We start from the raw sequence: 11,817 nt of genomic DNA, 5'->3' as shown, positions 1-11,817 counted from the left end.
ACAAATATATATGACCTTGTAGTGTATAAATATCTTGAAAAATCAGAGGGATGAGATCGTTTGGTGCATGAGATCTTTTGTCTTATGTCCCATTTTTTTTTAATGAACGGGTAGGATCGCACGATCTCGGGTGGGACCCACTATAATTAATATCACGCCTGCGTGATACATAAGGTTATAGGTTGTGGGGCCCCCACCTCCTGTGTATCCCTCAAGAATCAAGGACACAATTTCAATTCTAAGGTGGACCACTTGGGCAAGCATCATCCCTTCCAAAGTCAAGCAGGAAATCATGATCTTGGGCGTCAACTTCCACCACGGCCAACACTCACAATTCAATGTTTCCCTTTGCCAAAACGAAGGGGGGCCCATGAAAAAAAATTGTCAGGGGGTCCCACCATTTTTCAGAGTTGGGCCCCACTATTTTCTGCGCATAAAAAGGGCAATGCAAAGTAACCTTTTGCTTGCTAGGGCCATGTGTTCTCTCATAATGTCACAATTCTAGGGTTGCTGTAAAGCAATTTTGATTCCAATAATTAGTTTTTGACTCAAAATCAATACTCAAATTCCAAATATGAACAGGGCCTATGGTCCAATTTGTTTTGGATTTTGAGAACGATTATGGGTCCAAAACTGATTATTGGACTCAAAATTACACTTAGCTCACGTTGTTTTAGATTTTGAGTCCCAAAATGATTATTGGACCCAAAATTGAACGCTCTTTTTAGGCAAATAATCAGTTTTAGATTCAAAATGCAAAACAAATAGGGCCTTAATGGGATTTTCTAGGCAATTTCGCGGAAAGGAGAACAGCCACAGAGGCTTACTTTTCAGCAGATTTTGTCTAATTCATCTAATTCATCTGAGATGACTACTCTCGTGAAAAAGTCAGCCGCGAAAGAGATTTCTACAAATTGCCTAGCAAATCCCGGCCTTAATTTTGAGTCCAATAGTCAGTTTTGTACTCACAGTCGGTACCCAAAATCCAAAACAATCAAGGCCAAAGTGTTCTAGCTCTCTAACTCAGCTTGCTTAATTAAATTGATATCGGCACCCTTATTTGAAGTGAACTCCAATCTTCTCTTTAAATTGTTCTAGCTAGCTAGCTATTAAAGGTTCTTATAATTCTTAATATGCTATTAGTAGCCAATAGGAAATGTGCTTACTAAAGTGTAGAGTGGCAGTATCAAGATATGGATATGCAAATATCATTTCCCTTTCTTAATTGTTCATTTGATTTCAATGACACCAACAGATCCATCAAACCAACAAATTAGCCAGTCCGATTATGGATATTTCCTGATATAAAAATCGCATAATTTTCGTATTTGAGTGGGACTTTTACAGAACCATAGGGATCAATGGTAATAGTAGATTCTAGGGTTTCTTGTGGGCAATCCAAATTTTTGAAATTGTAAAACATCATGAGGCAACCCACATGGTCTTATTGGTCTGAAGCCATTTCGGAGATCTCATGAGTAAAATAAAGAACAAAAAAAATAAATGGTACTACTTTTTGCTGGCAAAATCCTAAAAGAGGCATGAAGAATCAAGGACCTAGGATTATCTCTTGAAGGTGTTCTCAACACACGGGATTTGGTCGGACCTATGTTGCCGGTCTAACCAACACATAGATGTCCTATAAGCATGACTAATTGAGTATATGTTAGGAAGGAGCCTAATAGCCAGTTTTTCTTAGCATTGTTCTTGGCTCCTGATATTTGCACTATCATGTTTTAGAAATTACAAAAACTCAACTTGTCTTTTCTTTTTTAATCGGCTTTTGATAGCTTTTTGGGACCTGTTATAACCTTTGACTACTATTTAAATAGTAAAAAACAAGATGAGTTAGTGCAAGTATCAAAACTTGGTAGTGCCAGCATCAATAGCCTTCTTCTTTTATGTCTTGTTGCATGTCGAGTGTCTTTGTAATACCTTTATGTTTTTATAAGCCCCATAAATGTAGGAGATAGTTCAATGAATCAATCACTTTATTTCTAGACCCAACAACTAGATTTTAATATGCCCCCCTAAAAAGTAGAAGTGCTTCGCTTTATATATAGAATATATGAGGAATTTCTTTTGTCTCTTTCATGTGGTGACTAAGCTTTTGCTTTTTTTGTGAAGGGACTAGACACTTAGCCGCGAAGTAATTGAAACAATATCAAGTGTATAAGGGAGCCAAGTAAATCTTTCGTGTTCTTTATCTTGTTTGATTCATACTTGGCCAGTATGAATGAACCACAACCACGTAAATCTTCTGTGTTCTTTATCTTGTTTGATTCATACTTGGCCAGTATGAATGATCCACGTAAATCTTTTGTGTTCTTAGGGACTACCGAACTAAATGGTCTCACGCACCACCCGACCCGGACCGAGCCAAAGCTGTAATAATTCTCTGTGGAACTTTCTTAAAAAGCTTCGCACATCGGAATCCCCAAAGTTTGCAAGTGGCTTATTGGCACAGAGGAAAGACACACTTTTTCTCTTGCATAAAGGATAAAATCCATTAAGAGATTGCATGGATTCTCTCACAAAGGGGATAGAATCCTTTACATATTATATAGAGTTCGAATCATAAAAGTTGTGGACATTACTTGAAAGTTGAAAACCTTAGGAGGATAGGATGGGGCCTCAAAGAAGATATTTTTGCAGACCATGAAAGGGAATGAAATCTAACGTTGCATCTTTCACTGTATCAAAAATATTTAAATATAATGTTTCATGACTTCGATTCTTCAATTGAATATATAAGTGGGGCTGGTTAGACACCTTAAAAGTTAGACAGGCACACATATAATTTATTCTATGGCCCTACATGTTTGAACGTGAAACAAAAGGGGCGTAAAAAGTTTTGTGGGGTAATATTCTACGCTTGAACATTTTTTTTTTTACTATGACTCCATTTCTTTCGACGTAAAAATGGAAGTAAAAATTGTTTTATGTTGAAAAGTAGGTAATGCTCATTTCGGTCAACTCTCCATCATCTTTCTTTAGCCGAGTGGTATGTATTTCCATCGCGCCCGTTTTTCTAATTATGAAGCGTGGCTAAGCGTTCCTACTCATAGTCCCATGTTGTTTGGCCGATAATGGGTCAAGAAATATTGAATGGTGATGTCAGGGGTGATTTCCGAGGAATACAAATAACCTCTGGTTAACAATTTTTACGTCTAAAGAAACGGAGCCTATATATATTTAATTGCATGCCGTAAAATAGGGTGTAAAAGTTCTGTTTTTTTAATATGGTCTTAGGTGAGTTTTGTATACCTAGCCGCGCCAGTACAGAAACTCTCTCCTTGTATTTTTTTTTTTTTTTTTTATAAGTGTGTGGACACTGTATAATGCATTTAAAGAAAAAAAAACCATTTGGGCCTGCGTTATTTGAAGATCCAAACCGTTCATTTGTTGCGCCTCAACATAAATAGGCCTTGCCCCAAAAATCATCTCCATAGGATGATCCTAGCCTTCGGATTTGTAGAGATCTGATCTATATGATGTAGTTTGTCTACATATTAGTGGGTTAGGATCATCCTATGGAGATGATTTTTTGGGCACAATTTATTTACATTGGAGCCCAACAATTGAAGTTTGGATCTTCGAACATAGTTTTTCAAAAAACTATGCACAAAAAGAACGGAGAGAAAAGAAAGGGGCTGAAAAACGATTTATGCTTGGAAAATTATACTCACGCAAGTCACTTCAGACCTCCGGCTTATGAAATTACACTCCCAAGCAGACGTGTGAGCACCACACATTGCATGATAAACATAGGCCACTGATGTTGGCACTACCATGTTTTGATAAATGCGCTAACTCATCTTGTCTTTTATTATTCAAACAATTGTCAAAGGTTATCAAAGTTCTCAAAAAGTTCTCAGACGCCAATGAAAGAAGAAAAGACAAGCAGAATTTGTGAAATCAGAACATGGTAGAGTGAATATTAGTAGCATTAACAAATATTCAAATCAGCTCTATGTGAGAAGGGATTCACATGTTCCTCCTCTCAACGTGCATGTCAAAACACAAGTTACTGAGACCCTATTTGTAGAATTTTTATGAGCAAGAATACACAACATAAGAATAATAGAAGAGGGTTTTTTTTCTTTCTTTCTTAGAAGTAGAACACAAGTTTTCATATCTCTTTTTTATTAATCAAAATAACCACAACAGCCCTTTAAATAGACTATTGCAGTATACACAAAAACCTTACATTTTCTTACTTTCCACTTTCCCAAACCTATAATCAAGCTCTAATAGATTAAGCTAACTTCCTAAAACAACTTCACTTAACTGGCTCCAGTACCTATAAAATAGCTTTAGATAAGAATCCTAGATATAATAATAAAAGAAAGATAACTACTAAAATCTTCAAGAATAGCTAAGAGATAAATTTCACTTCTGTGGGACCCACAAGCTTGAATTACTTAGTCTAACACTATTTTGTTTTGGATTTTGAGAACCGATTATTGGACTAAAAATTACATTTAGGGCCTATTTGTTTAATTTGGATGCTGAGAACCGATTATGGGTCCAAAACTGATTATTGGACAAAATTAAACCTAAATTTGAGTCCAATAATCAGTTTTGGACTCAAAATCCAAAACAAACCGGTACTTAGGCCATGTTCGTTTGAGATTATAACAACAGATGGTGAGCCTTCAAACCGATTATTGGACTCAAATTACATTAATTTTGATCCAATAATCGGTTTGAGGGGTCACCATCAGTTATCATAGTCTCAAACGAACAGGGCCTTAATTTTGAGTTCACAATAATCAGTTTTGAACACAATCGGTTCTCAAAATCCAAAACAAGTAGGGCCTAAGTGAATCAATAAAGCTGGACACTATAATCAATTGTGTAGTTTAATAGGTTAAAAAATAAACCAAAAAGACTTGTTAGCAACTTTAACTGTCCAAAAAACAAAAGAAAGAGGGTTGGCCTTAGGGCCTTAGCATAGAGGATCATCTATTTCTAGGAAACAAATCTGAACTTTCATGTTCCTAATAAGTTCTTCCTCTACATAATGCAATCTAAAATCTTGCAGAGCATATCATGATATTATAGTCAAGGTGATTAACTCGTGTCTATTCTCAAGATAACTTATGTCTATTCTTAAGGTAATTAAGTTTTATTTATTCTTTGAGTAAATCATGTTTGTTCTTAGGGTAAATGATGTTTCCGTCATAGGGTAAGTCATGTTTGTTCTTAAGATAAGTCAGCTTTAATCATATGGTAAGTTGGTAACTCATGCTTATTCTCAATGTAATTCTTGTTTCGCGTCACAGGGTAAGTCATGTCTAGTATCTGAGTAACTCGAGTTTAATAGTAGGCAATCCATGCTTGTTCTAAAGATAATTTGTGTTTCGCAGCACAGGATATGTTTGGTCATTGGGTAAGTCAAGTTACATCACAGGGTAAGTCCCATTTTGCGTCATATGCCAAGTCATGCTTCTTTTCAATGTAACTCATATTTATTCTCATGATATTTCATGTTTGGCCTCAGGCCAACTCATTTTAGTTTACAGAAAGAGAGTGTACTTTCTTAATGGTCTTAGACGAAGAGAGAGAGTTAGGGAGACACAGTAGAGGCCGAGTGTAAGCGGTGAAAGTTTCTTATTCTACTAATTTAAATTTCCTCTTATTTAAATTAAATTTACACTTAATTTAATATAATATAATCCTATTGATCAACTCTGATATTTTCATGAATTTATAAATGAAAATGAAATCAAATAAAAATCAAGATGTTCACTTACAAACAACACAAGTGTTTATGCCTCTCCTTTGAATCACACCTTGCTCCTAGGATTTTCTTCTCAAGAAAACCCCACAATCACAATCAAGGTTTTATGGCCCTCTTTTTTTAGTTTTAAGAATAATGAACAACTCATGAATTTCAATCCCTTGGTATGTATTCATATATACAGGATTTAAGAAGCATTAGGATGTGGGATCTTGAGGGTTTCTAAACATAGGATTTGAGGTACTGATCAAGAAACATAATTAAAGTGTTGGGCAAGAAGGTGTCCCTTCACATTCAAATATAGAAACAGTTGGTGCTCAAATCCGGCTAAGCGAACAAACGGTTGTGATGTTGCCGGTCTCGCCCGTCGTCCAGTATTGACGGCAAGAAGGATAGCTCAACTTGTGACCTGCACTCAAAGACACCTCGACTTCAACGAATTCTCTGGAGACAACCGACTGCTCTTCCTGACTTGACCGCTTTTGCACTTCTCTCTGTTTTGATCTTCGTGAGACAAAAACCTTGCACTGATTGAAGAGGATCAGAAGCGGCCCTTATCAATGTTGAATTGAGATGTTGAAATCACCCGAATGACGACGTATTCTTCAACCGGAGACCAGCCAAATGATTATGGACCACCTGGAGTTGGAACTCCGGGGGGACCCTCCGATGCTCCAGACAGTTTGAGATCAACAGAATGATAGCTTAGCATAGGAAGATAGTGCGTTACCTTGAGTATGGAGAGGAGGGTTCCCTTTTGTAAATGGAGGGTCCATGTTCCAGGTATAATGGGAAGGCGCCGTGTTACTCGTTGTTGTATGGTGCCCACACCTGGCAATGTACGGTCGCTAAGCGATGGAGTTGATTGGACGCTCTTGCGATGTGGCACGATCCCTGAGGCGACAAGTAGGAGTGGAGGCGATTGGAAGGTTTGCGTGATGCTTTCCCTTCTGAGTAATGTGGCGGACAATTATCATACAATACGATCCTGGAGAGGTGGATGCCAGTAAGCTGACAGGTGGTTTTAGCCCATTACGCTCTGAGATGGCCATGTGTCTGGGATCAAATGGTTACTCTACTGAAGGACAGGGATGGATCCATACCCATCCAAGGCCGGTGCGCCTGACTACTGCCTTGGGCGCTAAGGGTTCCTATAGGTGCGATCCAGGGGTGGAGGCACATATAGCATGACGGGGACCATCCTCCCCTCCCCCCATCCATGACTTGCAAAATCCCTCTTATATTTGCATGGAAGTAGGGGTGTAAATGGATATTCGAAAATTCGATTACCGTGCGCATCCGAATCCGTTTAAAGCGAATATTATCCGGATCCGTTTCAAGCGGATATTATCCGAATCCGTTTATGAGATATCCGCCTCTTAGTGGATGCGAATCTGGTAAATGATATATCCGATCCGTTTAACATCTGAATCCGAGAAGTAAATCATTTATTATTTATTATTAATAATATCATTAATATTTATTTTTAGTAATGACACACTATCTTTTGTTTCTAAAAGAAAAGTGAATTTTCTTTGTAGAAAAAAAAAAGCGAAAAGTGTTTTGGGTAGGAAATGAAGTAATCTCTCATTTTAAGGGCATTCTTGGAGTTTGACATGGCTTCTTTATGAAGCAACAAATGTGAGTTGTAGGATGAAAGAGACAAATGGATGATGGTGATTGAAAGAAGATGTCATAGTTTCTAGAGAATTCTAGAGCAAAAAAGTCATAGTCATTGATGGTAAATGGACGGCTCAGTTCAATTTTTCAACTTAGGGTTATATAAAAACCCAAAATGCAATTAAAAGAGGGGACTTCTAAGGTTTGCAAGGAGAAGTAAGAGAGAGGAGAAAGGAGGAGGCATAGACACCATCTTCGGCATTCCTTGGTGCCTCCAACCCCACCAAGATCCACCACCGCGCCTCTCCACCTTCTCACAACCACCTCCATCACCGCCAGCCACCTCTATCTCTAACTCAATCCCCATCTCCATCCACATTTCTCTTCATCTTCTACAATCAGCACTCCCGCTTCCCCTGTTCAAAATAGCCCAAACCCATTCCATCATATACATTTAAAAAAAAAAAATCCAAAGACCACTACCAACACCATCATCCATCCCCAGCGCCTCTCTCTCTCTCTCTCTGCCTTTGTTTTAAAAGGAAGAAGAGGATCTCATATGTTTTAGGGTTTGGAAAATTTGTTCGAGGAGTCAAAAGGAGAAGAAAGATAAAGTGCTGCAATAAAATGTTCGAATTTACCGGATAAACGGATACGGATAATATCCGAATTCGAACAATATCCGACGGATACGAATTCGGTAATAGATATTAATTATCCGTCAAATCCGAATTCGGATAGTGTATACTGTAATCGAATTCGGATATAGCCATATCCGATTCGAATTCGATCCGTTTACACCCCTACATGGAAGTACATGCATGCTTAGCTAGTTTAGTGGCCATGGACCCCCCAAATGACCAATGCAGCCTAGTGTAATTTAGTCCGGCCCTGCCAAGTGTAAATTCCTAGCTCCGCCCTTGGTGAGATCGATTATGGATCTTTGGATTTTACAAGTTCAGGGCCATGTGTCATCATCGATCCTCTTGATAGTTTGATTTCACCTCATCATAATGCCCCCGCCACTTCTTTGACTCACCCCATCAAAACCCGAAAAAAAAAAAACAAAAAAAAAACCAAGACACATTATTAAAACAATTAATTATGTCATATACACTGTAAGTGACACAATTGATCCTCAAATGCCTATGAAAACATCGTCAGTGAATCTAAAACCCCAGAACCGGTTTTAATGGTTTCTTTGCCGGTTTTTCACCCGAAACCATGACTCTGATAGTCTGATAGTGATACCAAATAATTGTGCTCAATGCCTGAGGAATGGAAACACAATACTGGGCATAAATGATGAAAAAATATTTAGTTTTCCATGGTATTTAAACAAAAAAGAGAGCTAACTTACCAGAAGGGTCGGTTTTTTGTCCGTGGCCAACCGCCGGAGATGCTATATGGTAGATGAAGCTCGAATACAATTGAACGGTGATGGGTACACTATTCTTTTCTAGATAAACCGAGGTAGTTTGGTTATTAACAACTACAGGATTCTAATATCAAGGGGCCCATCGATCCTAGCCGTTTGATCTTGGCCGAGGCCACCTAAGTCTGGGATTTATCCCACCCAACAGGGTTCGGATTGATTCCAATTCATTTATCTTTTTAGCAGAAGTTCAACCTGACCCAACCCAAATTGCACCCCTTAAAGATACCAAGTTAATTACAGATTAAGGATTACAAGTGCAGTAACGAATGCCCCATATAAAATGAGGTGCTAGATGTTCCTGATTTGGATAGATGGTGCTTCTAGCTCTATGAACAAAACAAAAATGGTAAGGACATATATAGACATAGATCTTTAATCTCATCCATGAGATTGGCTGGTATTCATGGTACATCTCAAATCACTCTGGCCCTCAAAAAAATAGTATATAGAGTAATCTCTTTCCACTTCTAAACCCACACAAGGCTGTTATGTACTCTCTTGTTTTATCAGGGAGAAAGACAAAGAAACTCTAGAGTAGTCTCTCTCATAAGATCTAAGGGTGACCCACATTGGGTGTGAAGAGACTTCAATTTCAAATTGTTACCTCTAAGCTCCAGGAGGACTACCAAAAGGGTCTTCATCCATAAATGATTAGAATTGGCAGATGCTTCTGTGTTTACAAGAGAGGACACGACTTCTTCCCACATCCATGCACTTTTCTCACTCACATTACTATCATTGTCAATTATTTTACATTGACGTCTACATAAGGAGAGGAGAAATCCACATATATGGCCCAGTAACTTTTTCTCCCTTTCCGATGTGGGATCTTTCAATCCACCTCCCTTAGGGCCGAGCGTCCTCGCCGGCACACCATACTGGATAGGAGGTCCCGCTCTGATACCATTATGTCATGCCCCGACCCCACTGTGTAGATATTGTCCGGTTCTGGGTCATCTACCCTCCCTGGTTTTGTTTTCCAGCAACACTAACAGTGCCCGACCCACTCCGTTGGGCCCGCCCCTTGGAGATGCTGAAAACGCATCTACATAGGGAGAGGAGAAATCCATATATATAGCTCAGTAACTTTTCCTCCCTTTCCGATGTGGGATCTTTCAGGCTCTACCTCTACCAGAGGTAGAGAATTATCAATGATTAACACAAACATTACACTAATAAAATTCATGAATTCATGGTAAATCCACCCCCTTAGCTTTACATAATTCCACATATGCTATATCTACATCCATGCTAGAATCTCTGGTTCGCCGACCGGATATCAATTTCTTGAGTCCAAGCGCTCCTATCTTGAACATGTATGTGCCAATATGTTTGTGCAATTGCCTCGGGGTCCATCGATGAATCCGTGCTCGGCTCACCATCCGATCTTTGTGACGATCTGATGGACAGTTTTGATTAACCCGGTTAGAAAAAAGATCGAATTTTGTATATCTGCATTTGATTTGATCAGAGTTACCTACCTCGGTGAACCGATGACCCCATCGGCAACAATATGTGCCACGTGAATTCCCAACGGTTGGAACTCTCTTGCCAGACATTGCGAAAGAGCTCTCAGAGCAAATTTTCCGCAACCTGTAACAAAAATTCTATTATACTTAGAATTTTCTTTCCTATTCTTGTATCATGTTTGGTTAGAGGCAAGGTTCTATGTTCTTTCTTATTAATATCATCATGAACAACATATAATTATAGATATTGATTTGTTTGAATTCAATTCAACTTACTTAATTCACAATAACCTGCAATTCCATTGAGAGAAGCCGAGGATCCAGTGAAGAGGATGGTGCCTTTCCCTCTCTCAACCATTCCGGGAAGAACCTTTCAAAGAAAGAGAATTTAAAAAACACACGGTGTAATTGTGATAATTATAGTGTTTTTGAATGATAAAACAATATAATTGAGATAGAATGGTTACTTGTTGGGCACAATGGAAGGCGCTGATGGCTGAGACTGCGAGCGACTTCCCGAAGGAGTCTAGATGGACATCGGTGAACTTGGGTGTGTTCCAAGAGACCGGTTGGGACGCATTGTAGATGAGAACCTCAACGAACCCCAATGAGAGCACACCTTCGAAGGCCTCACGAACGCTCCGAGCATCCGAGCAATCAATCTGAATTGCAAACACTTGAGTTTTCTCTTCTCTAGCAATTTCATCGGCGAACCGGGACAATCGTGCTGTGAAATAAAATACCCATATTAAGACTATACAAACTTATACTTACAATATGATGGAGCCAAAGCATTAGGTGAATCAGATAATAGAAAGGGTTAGACTCTTGTAAAAGAAACCTGGTATCCTTGGGAGGAAGATTATCATGATGACGCTAAGTATGACTATTATCCTATAATTGAATTATGATTAAGAAGAGAAAGAAAAGGAGAGAATTGGGTTTAGGCTTTGCCTAAGTCTCTGGAGAGGATGGCGACGGTGTAGCCTTCGTGGGCAAACTTGCGGGCGATTGAGAGGCCGAGCTTGGGGCCGACACCAACAATTGCAACTATGCCTTTGGGTGTGGTGATGCTCTCTATAGGGCGCATCTTAGAGGGTGGAGGGCATGGTGGAGAAGCCTTTGTTGCCATATGGAGAGAGAGAGAGAGAGAGAGAGAGAGAGAGAGAGAGAGAGAGAGAGGGCTGCTTCCTTGTATAACAGGGAAGAGAATAGAGGAGATCGAGTGGGAGAGTTTAAGACAAGGTGGTGCTGAATGTTGACAATTATGTTATAGCTTTTAATATAGGAAGAAAGATTTAGACAGGGTTAGATATCAATTTCTTATCATGCAGGGGAAAAGAGAAACATCTTTTCTAACAAATAACAGTAGACTCATCTTGTGGCCTTTTGGATACCACCAAAATTAATCTTCTGTGCAAATACGGTTACTTTAAGATCTTATTTGCAAATGAGATATAAGGAATCCATTATACTTGGATTTGGTGAAAATTTTGTAACATGTAGGTATATAAATGTTTCAAGGGTTTTGCTAGCGTCCATCG

General features: G+C 38.9%; 1 protein-coding gene across 2 annotated transcripts; it reads right to left on the bottom strand.

The window, feature by feature from the left end:
• Nucleotides 1-9,436: 9,436 nt before the first annotated feature.
• LOC143848568 (uncharacterized) lies at nucleotides 9,437-11,614 on the bottom strand. 2 transcript variants are annotated; one of them, XM_077357526.1, is made up of 5 exons: nucleotides 11,115-11,614; nucleotides 10,741-11,000; nucleotides 10,550-10,643; nucleotides 10,286-10,397; nucleotides 9,437-10,203 (listed from the first exon to the last, which is right to left on the bottom strand). In XM_077357526.1, the coding sequence occupies exons 1-5, from the start codon at nucleotides 11,140-11,142 to the stop codon at nucleotides 10,056-10,058; spliced, it is 642 nt and encodes a 213-aa protein (XP_077213641.1). In that variant the 5' UTR covers nucleotides 11,143-11,614; the 3' UTR covers nucleotides 9,437-10,055. The 2 variants fall into 2 exon arrangements, with proteins under 2 accessions (XP_077213641.1, XP_077213640.1); XM_077357525.1 differs by having other exon boundaries at nucleotides 11,228-11,609.
• Nucleotides 11,615-11,817: the final 203 nt, after the last annotated feature.

Source organism: Tasmannia lanceolata, unplaced genomic scaffold (assembly GCF_043159265.1).
Source record: "Tasmannia lanceolata isolate RefF3 unplaced genomic scaffold, GAP_Taslan_0.1 ptg000016l, whole genome shotgun sequence".
NCBI classification, from domain to species: domain Eukaryota; kingdom Viridiplantae; phylum Streptophyta; class Magnoliopsida; order Canellales; family Winteraceae; genus Tasmannia; species Tasmannia lanceolata.
The sequence above is the reverse complement of the archived record's forward strand: the minus strand, read 5'-3'. Positions and strand labels throughout refer to the sequence as shown.

Bases quoted from the DNA above. Each gene is read 5' to 3' on its own strand.
- LOC143848568 (XM_077357525.1), bottom strand. From the start codon at position 11,405: ATGGCAACAAAGGCTTCTCCACCATGCCCTCCACCCTCTAAGATGCGC. The intron at 10,644-10,740 runs GTAACCATTCTA...TTTCTTTGAAAG, and splicing joins CCTTCCATTGTGCCCAACAA to GTTCTTCCCGGAATGGTTGA. The intron at 10,204-10,285 runs GTAGGTAACTCT...ACTGTCCATCAG, and splicing joins GGGGTCATCGGTTCACCGAG to ATCGTCACAAAGATCGGATG.